Below are 24,308 nucleotides of genomic sequence, written 5' to 3'. Positions count from 1 at the left end.
GCCTGGTTCCTGTCCCCGGAGGGCGGGGTTCCAAGCGGAGTCAGCCACGCTTGGTGTGCTGACTCTGGAAGCTTATCAGATGCTTTTCTACAGGCTTTTTTTCTTTTTCTTCTTCTTTTTTTTAATGTTATGCTTTTGTTTGTTTTTGTCTTTTTAGTGGAGGTACTTGGGATTGAACCTAGGACCTTTTGCTTGCTAATCATACGCTCTTCCACTAAGCTGTACCACCCCCAACACCTGCCTTCTTGTTTCTTAGGCCCTATGCAATGATGTACACATATTTACAAAGCTAATTTTGAGATGCTCAAAACTAATTCATGATCCTCCCCAACATTTGTTCCTGCTCAGTCTTACCCCATCCCAATAAATGAGTTTCATTATTGCAGTTGCTCAAGCCAAAATCCTTGGTGTCATCTTTCTTTTTTTTTTTTTTCTCATAGCGCTCTACCACAAAATCCTGTCCGTTCTACATTCAGAATATATAAAGAATTCACAAAATATATTTCTAATTCATCCACATACCACCATCTGTAATGCTACCACTCAACTTCCCGGCTTATCTGTTTCAACAGCCAGTTACCCAAACTGGCTGATTTTTGATTGATTGACTGATAGGAAGAGAGATTATGTTAAATAAAAAAAAAATCTGTATTTTTATATAACATTCTTATTTTATTTATGAATTATAGTATTTTTCAGTTGATTCTTAGACATACAATCTTGTTTTGATCTCTTTACCCATTCTTTTGAAATAAGTTTCTCTCATTTCTATAAAATGCCATAAGGCTCTGCTAAAATCTTTTTAAACAGTGTTACACTTCAATAATACTGTTAAAATTGAGTTTTAAAAAATATTATTACTCATCTGTTAAAAATAACAAACCATTACATGTAAGCATAAGTAATATTTTTCTAAAGTAGTATATTTTCCAAAGCAAAAAATAGAACAGTGGCATTATTTTACATTTTTGCATATCTCTTAACATCTACTTAACAGATTAACAGCTGGATTGTCGTATCTGCTTTTTCAGTCAGTCTGTTGTGATGTTGTTTTGATTGATGTATATGAAGAAATTCAGCTACACACAGATACACAGATGGAAAAGAAAGGAGTATTTTTACAGCCTCTTCATGTAATTGTGAATAATCTTGATACTGCACCAGAATTCACAAGGGGTCATTTATTTCTTAAAGACTAGTTGCACTGTCGACTCTGAAACCATTATCAATAAACTTGCCATACTCTGTCACAAACAAAAATCAATTTCAGGCTGACTGAGACCTTAAACGTAAAACCAAATATTAAGAGCTGAAGAAGACAAGGAAGCCAAATATATTTAGAATCAAGAATTGGGGAAGGATTTCTTAAATGAGACACAAAAACTCATCCCATAAAAGGAAAAGACTAATAAATCTGACTAAACCAAAAATGCAGAATCACTGTCCGTTCAAGAGACCATAAAGAGAGAGGGACATTTACAACCCAAGAAAGAACTGGTATCAAAGATAACACACTCCAGAATATCATAGGGAAATGAATAAGAGAGAAAAATTAGCAAACACATGTCAAGGTAATTCCCAAGGGGAAACTCAAAACTACCCTATTATTATAAAGAGATGCTCATTCTTACAAAGAATCGGCAAAATGCAAATTAAGACAATGAGATATATTTCATGTAAAATACAAAGCAAATTTGAACACAAAGACTCTACACCCAGTGAGTTCATTTTTAGAGTAACTACTGCATACATGCAATGGGAGATGTGCGAGGGTCTATGGCAGCATTATTCGTAAGGGATAGAAGCTGCAGACAACCCAGGGAGGCCCATCCACTGTAGACTGGATAAATAAGTTGTGGTATATTCATACAAAAGACCCTTATGCAGCAATGAAGTAAACTAACTACAGCTACACGTGACATAAATAAATCTCAAAACTGTGAGCAAAAATAGAAATGTATAAACATGCTATTCATTTATATAGTGTCTTTCCTTTCTTGGTTCTTAGTAACTGTTTTTTTGAATAATTTAAGAATCACCAGAAGTTGCAGAAATAGTACTGAGTTCCCATGTACTCATCACCCAGCTTCCCCCAATGACAGTATCTTACACAACCATAGTACGTTATCAAAATAAGAATGCTGACATCGCTATAGTATGATTAACTCAAGCACATTGCTGTAGTATGATTAACTTATCTGGATTTTACTCATTGTTACTTGCATTGTGTTTTTTTTTTTCTTGGTGAGGGACAGATAATATAGTTCTATGGATAATATATAAGTAATTAGTAAGTTCTATGACATTTTATCACAAGTATGCTAGATTTGAGTAACCATTCCCAGATCAGAATGCAGAACTGCTCCATCACCACAAACAGACCCTTATGCTAGCCTTCCCCCAACCCTTGACAGTATGCTATGCAAGGAACTGATAAATTAAAAAATTGCAATAGTTATTTCATGTTGAGAATAATCATGACAGTTCCACACCTGGGTCTCCTGAGATAGAGCAATCTTCTATCTCTCGGCTTGGTTGTTGGGTACACATTTATTTTTTTTTAACTGTATGTATACATGTTCATCAAATCTTCTATTTCCAATTTTTTAAAGAAGAAAAATGCAGAACAGAAACCATAACTATTAAGGTGGTAGAAATTAATCCAGTATATTAAGAATCACAAGAAGAAACTAGATGGGTTTACAGATTGAAAGACATTTTCATATTGGATTTGGGGTGGGGGGGTAGGGGTGGGGATCCAGCTACATCCTATTTACAAGAGACACATCCCAAGTACACAGGAGGTTTAAATGAGAAGGAGGGAGAAATATATAACAGATGGATACTAACAAAAGTAAACTGGCATGGCTTTATTAATAATACCAAACAAAACTGACCTTCAATGAAATCTGGCTCATTACTCTCTCCCATTTTTCTCCTAGTTTCTCCTGAACCCATCTCAATCAGGCTTTTGTGGACAGTATATCACACAATCAGCTTTGACAAGGTTATCAATGACTCCCATTGATATCTTGACATTTACTGTCAAATCCAATCAGAAGGAAGGAAGAGGGGCTGAGGAAGGCTGGGGAGGGAGAGTCAGACCTCAGCACAGTCTAGCCAAGTTTGGGCCCGGCCAGTGGGGGGTTCTTGAACCACAGCCATCGGTAGGAGACCCCTATGACCCGCAGGAATGGGCTCGCACCGTTACTCCTTGCCGTGCTGAGTCACTGCTAGGAGTGATCTTAGCCCAACCCTAGCGGGTTCCCGGAGGGTCGGCACCCAGGGCCACCGGGAAACTAAGCCCCCTAGCTGGCTCCCCGAGGGGCGGGCTCTCGTGGCCGCCACGTCAACAGAAACTGTACTCAGTGGGGAGTGATCAGTATTTCCTGAGGGTAATTTTTTCTTAAATTCCTGATAGCTCCCCCACCATGAAACTACAATGAGGACTTTTTAAAAAAGAACATTTCTAATTTGACACAACATTGTAAAATGATTATAAATCAATAAAAAATGTTTAAAAAGAAAAAGAAAAAAATTTTAAAAATAAAAATAACATTTCTCATGTTCCATGAGTCCAGATGTAAGCCGTTCAGGGCTGGTACAGCCACTCAAGAGAATCCACTCAGGAGCAAGGAGCCTCGTGTGCTGGCTGTGCCATCTCTGCCTGTGGCTTCTGCCTACTTGCCACAAGGTGACCTCCTTCCAACTCCAAGCACTGTATCTAGTCTCCAGGCAGAAAGAAGGAGGAAGGACCAAGGACAAAAAGTGAAGATTACAAGCCTGGGACTGTCCCCTTTCAAAAGCTTTCCCAGAAGCCACACCAGTGGCCCTGCCTGCCAGCCGTGGGACAAGGCTGTGGGACATCCCTTCAAAAAAGACAGAGAGAGCTGGGTTTTTTGGTTTTTGTTTTACTGCAAACCTTACCAAGTTGAGCAAATTCCAGGTTCTGAGAGTAAGATGAGAAGGAGAATGTACAGAGGCAGCCAGCAGTGTCTGCGTTGCTGGGCCATCAAAGTCCCAACAAGTGCCAAGGAATCCATTGCCTACAGATCAACTCCGACCACAAACAACTAGCTTGGAAATGAAAAGCAAGACAACCGAGAACTCCCAGGGCGGCTTCTGGAAAACATATTCCCCAAATAACCCAGGAGTCCATGAAGTCGTCAAAATGGAAAATACACTACTGAGACCTGAGCTGTAATAAGGAAAATGATGACCAATCACAACTGGTTCAGGAGCTGAAAGGGCGTTCAGAGGGGTACGTGTGGCTTTGAGTATTTATATGAGGGAAGAAAAAAACAAAGAAATCAATGAGCTGGGTGTCTACCCTAAGAACGCAGCATAAAGGCAAATCCACGTTCACAACAGTGGCGTGGCCTCCCGCTCAGAACGAGTTCTCTCGTGCAGATTCTCACCTGCGGGCCCTCCGCAGTCACTACACTAACCAGACTCTCCTGTGCATCCCCGTGTGGGTCACACAAGGATGAGTGCTTGTGAAGGCTTTCACAGCTTCTCCTGTAGGGGAAACAAATGACAGTTCTCTGTGCAGGGAGAGAGTTCCTGTCCCATCTGACTCTTTGCAATTAAATAAAGTGACTTATCAGAAGGCTCTCTCTAAGTGTCTGTTTCCCTAGGGCTTCAGAAACAAGAGTTTTAAAAATTAATTTTAAAAACTAAATTTTGAATCCTTAACAAAGGATATTTGTGGGGAGAAATTTGAATATAGGCTGTGTGCTGATAACACTATTCATGTTAAATTTCATGAAGGGATCAACCATATTTTGATTAAAAGAGGAAAATGTCTGTTGGTAGACACTTCTCCTTGGATAGCTCGTTTTTCCATGTTTCTTACTCTGTCCTGGACCATGTCTTTCAGGATGTTTATATAGCAGACATCCTCAGAGCAGAGGACAGGATGGTTTCTAGGTCTGTTTGACCATTGTAAGAAAAATGTCTCCCCTCAAGGGCAAAGACTGGGCAGCTCATTAGGAAAGCCTGGGGCTCCTCAGCTGTGGCACAAACCCACTGCACATGCAGCAGCCATGTGGGCTGCCTCACGCCACCCCTGTGGAACTTGGGGGTCCAGGGCAATTGACAGAAGCATGAAGATGCTGCTTGCTGCACGGTCACGGAGTCCTAGGTCTCTGACCCTAAAGTCTGGTGTCTTTGGCCAACATCCAACAAACTGTGGCAGGCTAACTTGTTAGCTTGGGAGTAGGGAAAATTCTCACATCTTTCAGTCCCTGACAATGTCCTTGTTCTCAGGCTAAATGCTAAAGAAGCCTTGTGTTTGTAATGGCTCATCCATAAAAGAAAGTTCTGCACAAGAAAAACATAAAACTATCAAAAAATGTTGACCACTGATTCATCTAAGTGAAGGCAGGGACTTTGGGGGAACTCCCCCAACTAATTTTTGAGGCTAGCATATCCCAACCACAAAGGAACAGGATGACAGAGGATGACTGCAGGCCAATCTCACTCGGAGATGCAAAAACCCTACCTAGCAAACTAGGAACAATGACGTGTGATAGTTATGTGATGGCCAAGCTACCCAGGAACGTAAGGCTAGTATCACAGTGGAAAATCAATTCAAGTAATTCACCAGACAGACATGTTAAAAAAAAGAAAAGTCACATGTATTCATTCATTCATTCATTCATTCATTCAACAAATACTAATTAAGTGCCTACTGTGGGTTCTACCATTGTTCTAGGGTGGGGTTCATAAATACATCGATGAACAACTATTACCATCGCAGAACAGACATTTGATAAAAAGGCAACATCTGTTCAGGAGAGAGAACACTAACACCCTAGGAAAGAAGGGAGCTTTCTTATCCTGAAAAAGGTACCTACAGAAACGTGACAGCAGACACCGCACTTAAAAAAGAAAATGTGAAAAGGATGCCCTTTAAGATGAAGAAGAAGAGTGCCTGGGACCACTTCTAGTCAATATGGCTCAAGCCTCAGCCAGAGACAGGCAAGTTGTAAGGACTGAAAAAGGAGCAAATGAAATCTGTCTGTACTTGTAGATACGATTATCTGTAGAAATCCTCCGAAGACCTATGCATCCATTATTAGAGTAAGAGTGTAGCCAATGTGCTACAAGCAAACTCAACATGCATAGAACATTATCTGTGAGGACCAACAGGATGTGTATACCTCTAGGCCTTCTCCAGAAACCTCACACCCTGATTTAGGTTGAAGTATCCGAAGCCTGTAAAAGGAAACTCTTCGATGTCTCCCGAAAAGTCCAAAAAGACTGCTTGAGGACACTGGAGGAGAAGCGAATTAAAAAGTGCAGTGCTGAAACTAGATGAAGAAGAGGAAGACCCTGAAAGAGAAGACCTCGCCAAGATAAACACCGCACCTGAACCCTGATAAACGAGTTAAGGAGTGTCACATTCCTTAGCTCATTCATTCACTGCAAAAAGGACTCATTAGCTGAACTCTAGCCTTCGACAAAATATACAGTTATCTCCTTCTACAAGGAACGCCACAACTGCAAGGATGACTTCAAAACTGAGTATCATGAGTATCTCCCACCCCGGGGGATGGAGGCCGCAGCTACGTTATCAACATGGGTGCACAATGGAAGCACCTTTCATAAGAGCTTTGGTGAGCTGTAACTTACACACCATAAAACTCAACCCATTTTAAATGTACAGGTCAAGTGATTTTTCATTAACTTACTGAGTTTTACAACTATGAGCATGAACCAGTTTTAGCCCTTTTCCGTCAACCCGGTAAGATCCCTCGGGCCTGTTCATAGCTAATGGGGCCCCCCAGCAGCCCAGGCAAACACTAACCTACTTTCTGTGTCTCCCTTTGCCCATTCTGGATACTTCGGAGAAATGGGATCAGACTGTATGTGGTCCTTTGTGACTGGCTTCATTCACTGAGCAAGGTTCATCCATGTTGTCGCATGTTATGAACATTTGTGTGCAAGTCTTTGCGTGGACATATCTTTTTATTTCTCTTGGGGTCAAACGGTAAATGTACATGTTTTAAGAAACAATCAGTTTTCAACATGACCCCACATCATTTTAGGTTCCCACCAGCAATGTATGCTCCCTGAACTTTGGAAGCTGCATTTCCTGGTCCCCCTTTTCCCTCAAGATCCATATTTGTCAATAGGTTTTTTCTAGTATTGAAGATCCAGTGTCTACATGTCGAAGTTGTGCAATTGTTTTTTTTTTTAAATAAACAAACCAATAAGGCGAAGTGCTTTTGGAAAACATGAGCCTCTTAACTTTCTTAATGCAAACTCTTCACCTTAAGACAAGTATTAGCCAGACCAACTTCTGTTTCTATAAACAGTTTTATTGGTGCACAGCCACACCCTCTATCTACTTTCTGGGGCCACTTTGTGTCATGTGGCAGGGCTGAGTAGTTGCAACAGAGACCATCTGCCCCACTGAGCCTGAAATCTTTACTATCTGTCCATTTTCCGAAAAAGCTCGCAGACCCGTCTTAAATGGTAGGTTTAGAAATGTGAACAAAATACAAAGAGTTAAACTACAGCTTTGGAAGGCTAAGAATAGAAAGAAACATATCAGGCTAACTTGACCTAGAACATTAAATCTGTCCTGCAAATTAACCCCAATGCAACTGCTTTGAGTTTATAGCTGTGTACAAAGCTCCTGTACAAAGCACCGGGAAGTCCACTGACCTACCAGGTCACGTGGACGTGGCCAGGCATGAAGAGGGGGAAAAAAAGAAGCCTACGTTCTTACCGGGATGTTTACTTGGGTTAAACAACTGCCCGGGCTTCATGTCAGGTTTGTTTTCTTTTCCTGTCAAATTACTACTTCTATCATGGAAGACAAAAGCATTTCCATTTCCACAGTTTACAGCTCTGTCAACGTGGGGCAAAATCAACGTTATGGAAACACTGGGTGATGGAAACGTTTTCTATCCTGATGCAGGTGGTGATTATAGGGGTGTATACACTTGTCAAATCTCATCAACCTGTACATTTAAAATGGTGCACTTTATGTGCAAATTAAGTTTTGAGACAGAATTATAAAGTTAAACATAGTTTTAAAGAGAGATATTCAAAGAAACTATTGCCAAAATGAAAAAAAATATATTTAAAAGATTTCTTTTTGGGTCTTGGAAATAGGGAATATAAAAAGAACAGATGGGGGCAGTGGGAATAGCTCAGTGGTAGAGCACATGCTTAGCATGCAGGAGGTCCTGGGTTCAATCCCCAGTACCTCCATTAAAAAAAATAAAGAAGAAGAAGAAAAAAAAGAACAGATATATTTAACAATAAAATCTGTGATTCACAATCAGCAGACTTCCATTTCATGGAGTTCATCTACTGACTTTGAACATAAATTATGTGATTAAAGATGTAAAGATTTTGAATTAATGTTGATTCATTATGTTGCCTCATTGTAGCCTGTCTTTTCAAAGTGCTACCCATTGAAAAGGAAAGTACTATGTTTACAAATCTGTTTGGAAATGTTCAACAAAATTTAGTAGAATTTTTAATAAACATTATCTCCAGCACTCAAAAACATTAGAAATATATGTTTACAAGGAAAAATATATTTTTAATATATTACCATTCAGGATACTTTTTAAAAATTATGAAAAAAATGAAGTGCTTAGGAAGACATCTGACATGTGCCAGACCTCCACAGAAAAATATACAAAACTTCACAGAAAGACATTAAAGAATGCCTCAATCAATGCAGGTACTGAGCTCACAGCCTGAAAGATTTAATGACAAAGATGTTGACTCTACCAATACTGATGCAATGCGATTCTAGACATGATACTACAATGATTTTTTTTTTGTGGAACTCTGCAAGCTTATTGTTAAACCAATATGGAGAAGTAAAAGGCACAGAAGAGACAAGTCACGCTTGAAGAAGAACAAGTTGTAGGAACGTGCCTCTCGGGTACTAAAAAGAAAATAAGGTATAAAAGTATTAAAGATGGTGCTGTGTTGACGCAGGATTACTGAATGGAAGGCCCAGAAACACAAAAACATGCATAGAAGCAACTTATGGGACCTGGCTTTCTGATCAGAGTTCTAGGAAAATTGGTTATCTGCCAGGGAAACAATTAAGTCGGGGCCCTCCTGACACCACATATAAAAATCAACAATGGATAGGAAAGCATTTTAGAAGATATTTTTAGACAGATATTTTAGAAGATGATAGAGTAGAACGTACTTATGACTACACGTTGTTGTCCCAACACAATGAGCCAGGGGGAGGGTGCAGCTCAGTGGGAGAGCGCGTGCCTCACATGCACGAGTCCTGGGTTCAATCCCCAGTTACTCCGACTAAAAAAAAAATTTTAAATTAAGCCCCAACACAATCAGCCAAGGACAACCAGGGACGAAACCTAACAGTCTGACAGAGTCAGGTTTACCAGTTTGTTGCAACAAGGGAGACCACACTCCTGAGGAACCACAGGGCGTCCCACCAAACAAAGGAAGACATGTGAAATTCAAATGAAGTCATGTTTCGAAAGCCTTCAAAAGTAAAGTTGATCTGTAAGTTAAAATATATCTAATAGATATCAAACAATATTTAGAACTAAACCAAAACCTTAAAAATCTTAAAAATCTTAATCCACGTAATGTAGCCTAATGGCGTACACAGAGGGAGATCTATGGCCTTAAATGCTTATATTCAAAAATGCAGACTGAAAATTAATGAGCTAGATTTCCACCTTCAGGGTAGAACCCTGATAAAAGCAATCCTACATTCTTAATGGCTTCTGTGCCACTCCGAGTTTCCTGGTGCAGCAGCTTTAAGCTCCAGCAGGAGGCCTCCTACAATGCAGAGGTCACAGAGTTGGTCTCATGTGAGACAGATGAGGCTTTCCCGTGTCTCTACTCCTGGGACTTGTCTTCCCTGTGAGTTCCCACATGCTTCCTATGTGCTGGGTGACTCCTGGGAAGTTCTCCCACAGTCTTCGCACGGCTACATCTTCTCCCTGGTAGGTGCCCTCTTGTGGGCAGTCGGCTTAGAGCTCCTACTGAAGGCTTTTCCATAGTCATGGACTTGGTGAAGCTTCTCCCCAGTGTGGGTTCTTATGTGCATCGTCAGACGGGACTTCCTGCTGAAGGTTTTGCCACAGTCACTGCACAGATAGACCTTCTCCCCAGTGTGTACTCTCCTATGTACAGTCAGGTTACTGGTCCTGAGGAAGGCCTTTCCACAGTCACTGCATTCATATGGTTTCTCCCAAGTGTGCGTCCTCTTGTGTTCTGTGAGGCTCGAGTTGGATCTGAAGGATTTCCCACACTGGCTACATTTATACTGTGTCTCTCCAGCATGAGTTTGCTCATGTGCCATAAGGGATGAGTTGCGACTAAAGGCTTTCCCACACTGAGAACATTCGTAGGATTTCGGGCCAGCATGAGATCGCACGAGGGTCCCAAGGGATGAAGGACAACTACATGCTTTCCCACATTCTTTACATTCACTGCCTTTCGCTCCTGTGTAATTTGTCTTGGGCAAAATCAGGTCAGGATTCCTTGGGATGGCTTTTCTACGCAGATTGTATTCATGGGGTTTCTCTCTGGGTTGAGGTGGTGCCTGTTGAGTAAGGGATAAGTGGTGACTGAAGGCTTTCTCACTTTCCTTGCACTGGTGGGAATTCGTCCCCATAGGAAGTGGTTAAAGAAAGTAAGTTCCCACATTAGAAGTTGCTACCATTTTCGGAGCACAGGTATTGCTTCTGCCCTGAGTTCAAACTGAGTAGGGGGACTGCCCTGCCACAGGGTTCCATCACAGCAGATTCATAAGGCTTCTTATGTATAGATTTTTTCCCCCTGATAGTTGTTTAAAACAAAACTGAGAGAGAGGAGGGTATAGCTCAATAGAGTGCATGCTTAGCATGCATGAGGTCCTGGGTTTGATCCCCAGTACCTCCATTAAAAAAAAACTGAATTATGTGTCAATGTTCACCATCTAAGTCATATTTATAGACATGCTTACTTCTGGGACCTCTTCATGAATAGTTAAGAATGTTCCCCAAATTCACGATACCCACAGGCTCTCCTGAGACACAACTTCTCTTGGGTGAAGGCCACTGGCCCCAGGTGTCTCCCCGAGCTGCTGTGCTGGTCTTTGGTCTCCCAGCCATCCCAAACTTCTAATGCAGAGAACCAGCAATGAGTCCCCGCAAGCCTTACCCCTTTCCTTCCAGGAAATGATTTTCCCCGAACTTTATTCTGCTTTGCAGTGGTCTCCTGGGTTTTAAGTTGAGAAGTCTGGTCTGAAATGAATCAGAGGAACAAACCTTTAAGATCTCAGAGAAATAAATGGTGAGATAAAATTGATTTAAAAATAAAAAAGCCAGGCCCCCATAGATTTTTTTTTCATACACTGGAGAAGAACAGGAGAAGTCAGTGTGACAGGGAAGAATGCAGCAGCAGTTAAAATGTGACGAATTCAACAAGGATAGGAACGGCGGTGGACATGGCAGGTGACTTGCTAAGAAACAATTTTGTTGAGAACAAGATGGCTGTGAATAGTCTGAGAGAGGACACTAGCAGGCAAGCGAAGTTTGGGGACAGTGGGAAAAGGGGCAAATAACACACATGGAATGTTCTGGAAAGAAGCAGCAGGACAGAGCTTCTTCTGAGAGCAAAAGTGGGAAAAAACAAGGATTTACTGTACAGCACAGGGGATGACATTTGATATCTTGTAATAACGTATAATGGAAAAGAATCCCAAACAAAAGAATACAGATATATACACATATGTATAACCGAGTCACTTTGCTGTACACCTGAAACCAACACGATATTGTAAATCAACTATACCTCAATTTAAAAAAAAAAAAGTGAGAGAGAAAAGAGAGAAGGAAAGGAGAGGAAGGGAAGCAGAAGCTTCAAGGGGAAACTCACCCCAAGTGGCCTGAGATAATTTCTCAGAATGGAACTTCTTCCCCAGGGCTCACCTGCACAGGTGTCTTGGAGAACTCTCCCCTTCTTGGCCCTCAGGTCCTCCGGAGTGAGCAGGCTGGGCTTGCGGAGGTGATACCCTGCACACGGGAAAGACACACGAGGTAGGGGGTGTGCAGGGATGAAAAGGGATCCCCACTCCCGCACCCAGAGTGGAGCCAACACCTTCAGAAGATGGGCACGTGTCACCCCGCAAGCAGTTAACATGATGGTACCCAGGACCCAAGTCTGACTACCTCACACGATGCCCCACAGGGACCAGGGACCCTCAGACCCAAGCTCAGAGACACACTTCAGGGGTGCCATGAAAGCTTCCAATCTTGAAGAAAACTGAGTTGGTGCAATGGATGACTCTTCAGACACAGACTAGGGGTTGGTGGCTGCAGCCCACGGGTTAGCCACTTGCTTTTTTTTTTTTTTTGCCACCTGCTGTTTTAAATAAAGTTTTATTGGAACACAGCCCTGCCAATTTGTTTACACACCGTGTGTGGCGGCTTTGGCGCTACATCAGCAGCACTGAGTAGCCACCACAGAGACCCGAGGGCCCACCGAGCTGAAGCATTTCCTCTCTGGTCCCTTAAAGAAAAGGGTGCTCGCCCCTGCTCTGCACTGTTGCTTCTTAAGGATGCACCGCATCTCCTTCTGTGTCACCCTCTTCCCAAGACCAAGAACAGTTCCCGGAACACAGAAGGTGCTTGAGAAATGTTTGCAGCAAAAACCTAGGAAGAGAGGAGGCCGCCCTCACTCACCCACAGAGGCCAGGTTCCTGTAGTTCTCCAGCATCACGTCTCGGTGCAGGATTTTCTGAGCAGGGGCCAGCAGGGCCCACTCCTCCTGGGAGAAGTCCACTGCCACTTCCTGGAAGGTCACTGGGTCCTACAACGTCACAGACATCCAGGCTCAGCCAAGGCCCATCCTCATCGCTGTGGAGCTCACGTCAGCAATCTCACCCAGCCCTGGCTATGTATTAGCTCATCGATACCTGGTTGAACATTTCTCTCCAACTAGTCTGTGAACCTACCTGGTCTGAGTCCCCTAGTCAGGTGCCACACAGCCCTGAGCTCACAGTGGCCCGGGAGGAACACTTGGTAAAGAGTAAGTGATGGCCCCAAGAATCCCAAACGATCTCATAGCCTTTCTTGGTTTTCTATCACAGCCCATAAGTGATCATCGAGCTAAAGAGGACTGAAAAAAGTTCATAAATATTGAGGTAGTGAGAGTATTCTCTGGGAAGTCCCTTGGCCACCATTAGAGGAAGGGTGGGGACAGGTCCTGGTGGGGTTTGAGGCTCTGGGCCACGCGAAGGAGACACATCCACCCTCAGGGAAGGTTAAGGCCGTGTTGGAAGGCGGAGGACTTCCGGTTACCTGTGACCAGGTTGGCAGCAGCCCTGGAGCCATCACTTCCGCCTCCATGTTCCCCTCTGGAGACAGGTCGGGTCTTGAGCTGGCACAGCTAGAGGACAAGAGAGGAGCCGTGAGACAGGCCATGCCTAGGCTCCACACACACAAGCCTGGAGGCTGCCTCCCATGACTCACAACCTTGCACGGAAGCAAAACACAAGCCCACTCGCCCACAGGCAGATTTCCTAAAAGGCCAGGGTGGTCCTGTCTCTCTCACAACCAGAAAGAGGGCCTGTGGGCCTTGCTGCCCGTGTGGAAGGCTGTCAACTCCTGTGACTGTTGAGGGTACCCAAGCTTCAGAACAGTTTTGCAATTGCCCAAGTTTATAACTTAAAAACAAGGAGTAATGTTAATATTACCCCCTCAATATCTCAAACCCTAAAAGGTGCCGACGCTGATGCAAGCAGACTTGGGGGCTCCTGGGGTTCCACTCCCACCTTGTCCTGGCCTTTGGAAGCCCTGGAGGAAAACGGTCTCAGGAAAATAGTGGCCAGGGCACGATCTAGCTCGGGGAAGGTGCTCAAGGGGGAAGAAGGCCCATGTGGGAGGGGCTGGAGCCTGGTGCCTGGGGTGACTGGGGTGCCTGGGGAGGAAAGTGGGAGGAGGAGGGGTGCAAAGAGACCAGGGTCTGGGTCAAGAGCAGGGCAAAGGAGCATATGGAGTTTCACCTTAGGACTGGCTCAGCGGAAGAGTATTCTGAACACGAAGAGTGTTCTGTTTCTGTTCATATTTTTAAAGCTCATATTGGCTGCTGCTCACAGGCAGAACTGGGGAGGGTGAGGACAGAAGCAGGGGGCTGGTGAGGGGCGGCAGCAGGGCCCAGGAGGCCCTGGAAGAGGCCAGGAGCAGCAGAGATGGTTCCAAGTGGTTAGTATGGTCTACATATTGGAGGAAACATCAAAGGATTTGCCAGGGAATTTGACTGTGGTGGAAGGGAGGATGGGGGGACATGCAGCCATGAAAAGGGGTAGAGAAACCAAGAAGGATCCAGTTTTTATACAGACAACGTTGAACTTCACACCTGAGCCCTGTGGTCCTAAAAAACATCAATGGGTAAGAAATCCCCCCAACACTTTGTGCCCCAGGAAATGGCCAACTACAGCAAAATACCCATCCCCACACAGCTTAGATAAGACCCATGAGGACCCTTTGTTTACCTACGACAAGGCCAGGCAGAGACTGTCCAAATCCCTAATATTTGTTTCCTGCATGAGTAGCTGAACTGCCTGTCCCCTCTGAGCCACCTGGATGAAACTTCACCAAACTCTATAGTCACCCTTCTCTCCTCGCTCCCCTACCCCCGCCTCCACCCCACCTCCACGCCCCGGGCTACTGAGCATTGGCCCAAACTTGAGGTTGGAAACTGGCGGTCCTCCCTGACAAACTACCCTATCCTTCACTCAGCATCCCACTTCCCAGCCAGGTTTTACTCCTTCCTATCAAAGAAGTGCCTGATTGTGGGGGGTTGGGTATAGCTCAGTGGTACGAGCGCATGATTAGCATGCAGGAGGTCCTGGGTTCGATCCCCAGTACCTCCTTTAACAGTAAAAAATAAATATGTATGTACATATATGAATGAAACATTATGCTGCACATCAGAAATTGACACAACATTGTAAACTGATGATACTTCAATAAAAAGAATGCAAGTTTTAAAAATAATAAAAAATAAAAATATATTTTTAAAAAGTGCCTGACCCTAGGGTGGGCATGTTCTGCCTACAGCAAGTCTCTTCTGACAATACTAATAAACTGGATAAGTGATGGCCATTACTTGAGAGGGAAAGATTGAGGAGCAGCCAGTTTGTTCAAGGGAAGATTTTGCAGGGACAAATATATATATATTTTGTATAACATATGAAAATTAATATGTGTATGTATGTGTGTATATATATATACTTACACATACATATATAGATATATATCACATCTCACATATTTAACAAATAGCATATTTTCCCATCAAATTAAAAGGGGCACACACCATAGAAAGCTCAGGCACTAGTGAACTCAGGAGCACAGGTTGGGGGGGCGTCTATCCCTCTGACCACTCTCTCCCCACTCCTTGGCAAAAGAGGAGGGGGCTGTCAGCTGGAAGATTCTGGAAAGTAAAGAGAATTTCCTCTTGGGGCAGGGCCACGCCCACAAGGCATGCTCCTCCGGAGAGAGGCTTGATCGAGCAGAGGGATTTTTTTGCAAGAGGGTTACCAAGGACTTCTTCTTAGGCTCGTGGGAGCGAGAGGGTTTGGGGGGAACAATTTCAAAATGTGGTTGGCCCTCAGGTTGAGAGAGGGCGTCTAGGGATGTTGTATCCAGGCTCCAGGTTCAGGCAGCCGCCTACCCTCAGCACCTGGTGGTCCAGTGTTTTTCAGACTAGTTCCTAGGCTCCCTTGTGTCTCTATGCCTAATAGTTAGTAATGCTCCACGAGGTGGACAGAATTCTCTTGGGGAAGGAGAAAGCCCACAGATCTGATTATGCCCTGTCCTTTAAGAACTTAAGAACTTCTAGAATACCTCCTCCACTCTCCACAGGGAAGACCCTCCCGCATCTGGCTGCAGGCAGCCTTCCACACACCTGTCCAGCCCTCCCCTGGCATGAATGCTTGCTGGAGGACAGGGAGGCAGACCAGTGTCCCTTGGTCTTGGTGCTGGGTTACTGGCGAATTTGCACATACAAGTCCACTTCCCATGGGTCTCAGGCCAAATTCACAATACCTCTATGGTCCAGACATCTCAAGCAGAGAACTGACATGAGCACATGCACATGACCTCTAGAAAAACTCAGCTCCCACCAGGTCATAATAGATTACTACCAAAAAAAAAAAAAAAAAATAGATTCCTACCCATGGATTCCCAAAACCCACAGCTGACAGTGAAAAGTACCGTAAGTCAAGGAGGCACCAGATAATAACAAGACCATTTCATTCATGAACATATATGCAAACAGCAAAAAGAAGGTATTAGCACACTGAATGTACGTTAGTAAAAGGTATAAATTTAAAAAGTATAAATGTAAAAACTGTAAAATATAAAAAAGTAAAAATGTAAAATATAAATAATATAAAGAAAAATGTAAAAATGTAAAACGTAAGAAAGTAAAAATGTGAAATATAAGTATAATAATATAAATGAAAATGTGAAATGTAAGAAAGTAAAAATGTGAAATATAAATATAAATAAATGTAAAACATAAAAAATAAAAATTAAATAATATAAGTAAAAATGTATAAATAAAAATGTAAAATGTAGAAAATATAATATACAAATAAAATTTTTTTAAAGATTATACAGGGATCCAAGTCAGGTTTAGTATTATTTAAAAACCAGTTAATGACTGGGGAGGGTACAGTGCAGCGGTAGAGTGCTTGCCCAGCACACATGAGGTCCTGGGTACAATCCCCAGTACTTTCATTAAAAAACACAAACAAATAAATAAACCTAATTAACACCCCCCACCCGCAAAAAACCAGTTAATGAATTCACAACATTAACAGACTGAAGGAGCACACTTCCACCTTCAGTAAATAAATGACTAAGTAAATGAAGGAGCGATCCAGTCCTCTAATGCCATTTCCTATACTTCTTTCAAATCCTTTTACTTCTTTCCTACCGCACAGCTGTTCCTAGACTTACTTTCTTGCCACCATGCTTTCTCTAGTGCTTCCTGAAGTCTATTCCCAATCCAGGAGCTAGGAGGTTCTAGCTAAATCACAAATCGAATCACATCACATCCCCACTTCAAACTCTTCAGTAAATTCCAATTTCCTGAAAGTCCCAACTAGTCCTGCTGTAAGCAGACAGGGCAGGGCAGGGGGTGTCCCCCAAGAAAGAGAACCAAGCATGGCTTTCTTGACCAAAGAGAAGCCATTTTGTGATCTAAGTGTGGCCACAATGCTTGCCCTAGAACAGATCTCAGTAATTAATGATCTTTTTTTAAAACTTCTTTTGTTTTTAATGAAGATACTGGGGATTGAACCCAGGGCTCTGTGCATGCTAAGCATGCACTCTGCCATCAAGCCATAGCCACCCCTCCACCCCACTTCGCCCTAGTAATCAATGGGGAACACACAAAGCTCTGCCTTGCTTCTGGGATTCTGCACTTTATCCCACTTCTCAAACCTCCTCCTTCCACGGCCTCTGCCCATCTCAATCCTATTTATTTTCAGTACTTAAATATCAGTGCCTAATAGGCTTTCCCTGTCTGTCCATGGTAATTAAGCTCTCCTGTTTGTTATAGGCCCCCACACCGGTTTCATAACTGTTTCCGCTCTAAATAGTCTGTTTCTGTTCTATTTCTGTGGGGACAGCACTGTGGCTTTTTTGATTGTTCCTGTGCCCGTGCAAAAACCCATGTGGCTCAACCCAAGCACCCAATGAGTTTCGCTGAGTGCCCTGAGAGAGTGCACACATCCAATAATCCAATATAGATACAATACAAACATTAACACAGGAATTGATTTAAATACCTGTCCACGATATAAACCAGTGTTATTTCTGAAACTTTTTAAGAAAAATTCTTAAAAAGGTAAGATGTGAGAAATATTTCCAGAAACAAGGAGTCTATGTTGCTGAATTTCCTCCAGAATTATTTTTTCCTCCAGTATCTCACCTGTGAGTTTTAAACTTCACTGGAAAAAAAAAAAACCCACTTGATCAAACACACAACTTGTTTAAAGTAAGTAATTTCGAATTTCTTCTACTAATATTAGGAAAACTGTTTCCTGCTTTTTCCTGGAGAGCCATATGTTTTTAATACATACAACCTCATGTATTTCACTTATACTTTAGATTTCTATCACGCTTTAACTACAAGTATATGGCACCAAAATCCATTTAACTGTATTAGGAGACGCCTGTATTTTAAAACTGCCGCGATCACAGCCTCTGAATGTGAGTTGGAGCTGACATGAGAAGTAGAGAGCCGAGTAATCTTACTTTAATTTTTAGACCTGTTATTTACGTTTTCAGTTCTCCTCTTTCGTTTCATTTTTCTTTATCACACTTACTTATTTACACTCAGCCTAGAATCCTGAGAAAGTAATTTCCCAAACGAATTTATCAAACAAAAATAACTGAAAAAAAGTGTATCTTAAAACCTCACCTCAATGACGCTCACGAAAGCAAAAGCCACGAGTAAAATTCTCTTGTACGAGGGCAGAGAGGGACCTTCTTAACGTAAATTTCACTGCTGCCCCTTACCCGAGAAACCGACGAAACGCCCAGGTCACGAGGACGGAAGGACTCAGACCGGGTCAACGACAGCCCGCCTCCCAGCCCCGCGAGATCCCGCCTCCGGAGCTCCAGGGTCCCGCCCCCGCCCGACCTCCCCCAGACCACACCCCCTCGAGCCTCGTCTCCCAGCTCTCGCCGAGGCCCCGCCCCCTGGAGCTCCACGGCCCCGCCATCGCCTAGATCTCGGCCCTTCGAGCCCGTTCTCCCCGCCCTCGCCCAGACCCCGCCCGCCCGAGCCGCGTCTCCCGGACCGACCCGAGAGCCCGCCCCCCGGAGCACCTACTCTCGGCCCTCGCCGAGACTCCGCCCTCCTGAGTGGGGTGCTGCTCACTGGTGCCGGAGGCAGGAAAGATGGCCGCTCCTGGGGACGCCCGCTGCACCTCCCTGGAAGGTGGAAAGGCTCCGGGGCCGACTTAGGAGCGCCCGAGGCGGCGCGGCCTTCTAGCTTCTGGCTGAGAAGTCCTAGCGTCCTCGCACAGGCCGCCGTTGGGCCCTGCCCGGTAAGCGCCAATAGAGAGCCTGGGGGCGGAGCCAGGCGGGAGGACGGCTGTCTGCTGGGCGGGTCTCGCGCTTACCGCGGCCCCGCCAGGCAGCGGGAGGCTCAACGAGTGTTTATTTTCCCGCTCTGAGCTCGTGCAGTCCAGTACAAGGAGGTACTAAGTTTCTTTTTTTTTTTTTTAACATTTTTTTATTGAGTTATAGTAATTTTACAATATTGTGTCAAATTCCAGTGTAGAGCACAATTTTTCAGTTATACACGAACATACATATATTCATTGTCACATTTTTTTTCCCCGCTATGAGCTACCACAAGATCTTGTATATATTTCCCTGTGCTATACAGTATAATCTTGAGGAGGTACTAAGTTTCAAAATGGTTTGTTACACAGCAATAGATAACTGATACATCCGTCTTCACTATTCTTTGTTTATAAACTTACCTGTCCATGCTCAGAAGTTTTTCAATATTATATTTGAACTTGTCTTACATTTGTATATTAATCTTGGGACTGTTGACTTTATTTAAAACTATCCAGTTTTGTGTGATAAACAGTAGTGGAATTTGACACTCTTTAGGTATGCACATGTTAATATCTTTTATATATTTATAATTTGTTGGTTTTATGTCGTTACCGTCATTTCCCTCCATAATTCTTTTCCTTTCGTTCATTCATTTAGGGAATGTTTGAATCATACCTAGAACAGAACTTTTATTTCAGTTGTGGAGGAGGACAGATGGGAGAACAAATATATACAAGAAAACGTTATTTGTCAGTGCCACATTGGAATATTTCTAGCACGTTTCCAAATTGCATTTGGTGGAGATTACCTCAATCATCTAATTTTAAAATCTTTTTTAAAAACAAGAAATACAACATCAAAAAAGGACAAAACAAATTTATACTGTGATGAATACTTTTTAAATGAAAATACTTTTTAAATGTAGAAATCTCACATGTCCCTTCTCCATTGCAAATCCTTAGCTCCCCACCCAAGAGGTAGCAATATCTCTGACTTTTATGGAAATCACTTTCTTGCCTTTCTTTATACTTTTACTACCTAAGGATTCATTCCAAATTTCTTTATACTTTTACTACCTAAGGATTCATTCCTAATAATACAGTTTGATTTTTCCTGTTTTTGAGTATTATAGAAATGGAATCGTACAAGTTTCTTTAAAATTTACTTTCACTTAACATTGTGAGATTCATGCCATACTATCTGTATACTTGAGTTCATTCATGATAATTAATGTATGGTATTACATTGTATGGTGTACACCACAATGTATTTACCCATACCAGTGATGGCAGACTTTAAATTGGTTCAAGTTTAGGACTATTTCATATTGCTGGTATGACTATTCTTTTTTGTTTTTAATGGTGGTACTGAGGATTGAACCCAGGACCTCGTGCATGCTAAGCATGCACCGTACCACTGAGCTATACTCTCCCGCCTTGTATGAATATTCCTGTGCATATTTTTGGCAGTCATGTGCAAACATACCTGTTGTGTACATTCCAAAGAGTGGAATTACAGGGTCCTTGGGAATGCATATCTTCTACTATAATAGATTTGTTCTCCAAATGGATTGTATTAGTTTTCTATACGGTGTAACAAATTACCAGACATATTATCTTACAACAACACATATTATCTCAGTTTCTGTGGGTTAGCTGGGTTCTCTGGGTTAGGGTTTTACAAGGCTGTAATTCAGGTATCACCCAGGGGTGGATCTTGACCAGAGATTCAGCTGCAGAAGAATCTGTTTCTAAGCTCCATCAGGTTATTGGCAGAATTATTTTCCTTTTGGCTGTATGATTCACGAGAGCTTGCTTCTTCAGTGCCAGCAACAGAGAAAGAAAGATTAGAAAAAGTAGGCCAGCAAGTTTTATATAATACAATGTAATTATAAGAATGATATCCCATCACCTCTGCCATATTCTCTTGCATATTGCATATAATCATATTGTATTGGTTAGAAGGAATACAATTGTAAAAATTTACACACCCACATGATGTATGAGCATTCCTGTCATTCCAAACTTTCCCCATACTTGATATTGTCAACCTTTAAATTTCAACACTCTGTTAGTGTATACCAGCATCTCAGGGTGGATTTATTTCCATTTCACTGATCACTGAAACTGAGCATCTTTTATTGTTTGGAACTTTTTTGTGTCTACTCAAGGCTGTTGCCCACTTTCTTCTGAACATTTGTCTTTTTCTTATGCTTTGCAGAATGTAGTCACTTATTCCAAACAGTAGTACTTTTCAAATATATATGTTGCAAATATCTTATCCCTCATTATAGCTTACTTTTCCCTTTCTTAATGATGTCTCTTTGGTTAAGAGTTTTTTAAGTATAGCCTGTGAAAATAAAGAAAATCTCATTTTAAATGGAGTTGGAAAGCCCTGAATTGAGAGCTTTCACTCACCTACCACTTGTTTGAGCCTGCATAGATAGCAAGAAGAAGGAAAATAAAAATATTACTTTTCTTTTGGTGCAAAGGAAGACATTTTTCACATAGGAATTTTACCTCTTGCTTGTTAAAAAAAAGAAGGAAGATTCCAGTGTAAAAAATTAATAAACAGAAACCTCAATTAAATAGAATTGGAAAGCAATACATTTGACATTTTGTTAATACATTTTAAAGAACTAAAGGGTAAACACTTTCTCCTTATCAAAAGGAGATAAAGAAGATGTGACGTATATATACAATGGAACATTACTGGACCATTTTAAAAAAGGATGAAATCTTGCCATTTTCGACAACGTGGATGGAACTTGAGGGTCTTACGCTAAGTGAAATAAGTCAGACGGAGGAAGACAAATCCCATATGATTTCGCTCATATGTAGAATATAAATAAAAACAACCAAATAAATGAACAAATCAAGCAAAAAAAAAAAAAAACCAAAAACCCATAGATGAAGAGACTAGAGTAGTGGTTACCAGAGGCAAAGAGGGGATGGGACAGGGGAGAAAGAATAAAGGGAGTCAACTGTATGGTGACAAGTAGAAATTAAACTTTGGGTTTTAAGCAGGCTGTAGTGTATACAGAAGTCAAAATACGATGTTGTAAACACGAAACATGAATACTGCTATAAACCAAAGTTGCCTCAATTAAAAAATTTTGAAACAATAAATAAATAAATAGAGTCAGGAGAACAGAAGGGGGCGCTCTCATGACTTGCATTGATTGCAGAGCCCAAAAGGAAGAAGAAAGACTCCTTTCTTGGCAAGGACTCAGTGAGAAGCCTGAACTCTTTGTTTACTATAGCCCCTCCCAACTTTCATTTCTGCTCTATAAAAGCATTCTCCTCCCCTTGACATGCAGTGACTTGCGCGTGGCTCGCCGTGGTTGCCAACACCCAACTGCAATTCTCTGCTAATCCAAAGTAAACCCATCTTTTCTGGAGAAATACCTGGCAGTCGCTTTGTTTCGGGTCAACACCTCCCTGCCCCGGCCACATGCTCTAACCACCACTTTCAGCCAATTAGAAACAATGTTCTTCTCCAAGGAACTTTTGTTTGGAACAACCCTCCCCAATTTTCTCCTAAAACCTAACCAAAGCAAGCCCTTCTCTTTTGTTCTCCAGACTTGCCTGTGATTCATCATAGCTTGCTTGTCCCAAATTACAATTCTCTGCCATTCTCAAAAAACAAAACAAAACAAAAACAACAAAAAAACCCCACAACATTTTGCTGGTAAAATAACCTGCTGTTTTATTTTTCAGGTTTGCAAGTCCAAATGATCAGTCTTTAATATTACGGTTACTATATTTGCTCATTTATAAATTGCCTATTTCCATGCCAGTTTTCTGTTGAAAAGGGGGCAGAACTAGAGGGGAGAGCTGTTCTTGGAGGGCGTGGCCTGGGCGGAGATAAGGCCTAGGGGGCGTGACTAGGATTGAAGGTCAATCCTAGAAGGCTGAGGCTGGGAGCAGGTACAGGACCTGTGGGCGGGGCTAAGACGGACTCCCGCCTCGGGGTCCAAGCTATGGGAGGGTTCCAGGTATGGGGGCGGGGCTTAGGCAGGGCCTCACTTCTGGTTGACCAGTCCTCAGGCTATCCAAAAAAGCTTTTTCTGCTCTTTTCTCCACGTAGACAACGGAACACCAGGCTTAGGAAGTTTATCTGTCCACAAACGGATCATCCTCTGTTTATCCTGTTCCTTCTTAAGGTGTTAATGTTTAAATTTTTCTTCTTCAGTGGATTATATCTTTCTATTAGGTTCACTCCTAGACACTATACATACGTACATTCAAATTTTCGTTTCATTTCCCGTTTGATTATTACTGGGGAATTCTGAGAAATGAGGGATATACTCTGTTTTAAATCATAGATGTAGATTGGTGTATCCAGCTGATAAAGTTGATACCCAACACCTATACATTCCTTTCATTTTCCCCCTTACGAATGATATAGAGGAATACAAATATTAGCAACTTCTCTTAATTCCTGTTATGAAGTTATCATTTACATGATAAATCTGATGATGTGCTTCCGTCTGCTGATGGTCAAGGGTATTACATTCTATCCCAAACAGCTGCTCTTAAAACCAACCATAAAATGTTCCTTCCCTGTTGGAAAGTCTCATTTTAAAAAAGCATTTTCCCTTCTCAGTGTACCTTTGGGTTTTAACAATGCCTAGTGCCTTTGAGTGGGGAGAGCAGCAATTTGGCAGATGAGAAAAACTAAGGCTCACAGTTATCTAGACACAGTATTTTTATTTCAGCTCCAGCAATCAAGATGAAGGAATTCAAGGAATGTCTGTGAATTTATGGGTGAAGCATGAACAGCAAGTGCAAAGGCCCTGAGGCAGGAAAGATTTGGCCTCTTTAACCAACAGTAGAAGCACAATGTCTAAAATGGTTGAAGTAAATTGGGCAGAATGGAGACTAGCAGGAAATGAAGTCGAAGAAGTAACAGAGTCAGATCATATAGGGCCATCTGGGCAACTAACAATTTTGGGTTTGACTCTGAGTGCAGTGGGGAGCCTCTGAATGGTTTTGAGCTACAGGAGCAACCTTATCTGATGTATGTTTTTAAACGATCTCTGTCTTTTGTGTGACTCTGTAGAAGCAAAGATAGAATCAGGGAAGACAATTAGAAAGTTAAGGCAATAAACAAACAAACAAAAAACTTAAGGCAATAATCCCAATGACAGATGGAGAGGTCTGGACGAGGGTGGCAGGGGAGGATGGAAGGAGTGGAACAGTGCTCTGA

The 24,308-nt window shown here is 42.3% G+C and overlaps 1 protein-coding gene and 1 non-coding gene across 3 annotated transcripts; one reads left to right on the top strand and one right to left on the bottom strand.

Moving 5' to 3' along the window:
* Positions 1–654: 654 nt before the first annotated feature.
* ZNF177 (zinc finger protein 177) lies at positions 655–19,068 on the bottom strand. Of its 2 annotated transcripts, none has more exons than XM_031437339.2 (6): positions 18,907–19,068; positions 13,308–13,395; positions 12,690–12,816; positions 11,937–12,020; positions 11,167–11,249; positions 655–10,567 (listed from the first exon to the last, which is right to left on the bottom strand). In XM_031437339.2, the coding sequence occupies exons 2-6, from the start codon at positions 13,353–13,355 to the stop codon at positions 9,950–9,952; spliced, it is 960 nt and encodes a 319-aa protein (XP_031293199.2). In that variant the 5' UTR covers positions 13,356–13,395; positions 18,907–19,068; the 3' UTR covers positions 655–9,949. The 2 variants fall into 2 exon arrangements, with proteins under 2 accessions (XP_031293199.2, XP_010976697.3); XM_010978395.3 differs by lacking the exon at positions 18,907–19,068 and adding an exon at positions 18,445–18,568.
* TRNAV-CAC (transfer RNA valine (anticodon CAC)) lies at positions 9,230–9,302 on the top strand. The gene has a single exon. It is a non-coding gene; the product is annotated as a tRNA-Val (tRNA).
* Positions 19,069–24,308: the final 5,240 nt, after the last annotated feature.

Source organism: Camelus dromedarius, chromosome 27, assembly GCF_036321535.1.
Source record: "Camelus dromedarius isolate mCamDro1 chromosome 27, mCamDro1.pat, whole genome shotgun sequence".
In the NCBI taxonomy this organism is placed as follows: domain Eukaryota; kingdom Metazoa; phylum Chordata; class Mammalia; order Artiodactyla; family Camelidae; genus Camelus; species Camelus dromedarius.
The sequence above is the reverse complement of the archived record's forward strand: the minus strand, read 5'-3'. Positions and strand labels throughout refer to the sequence as shown.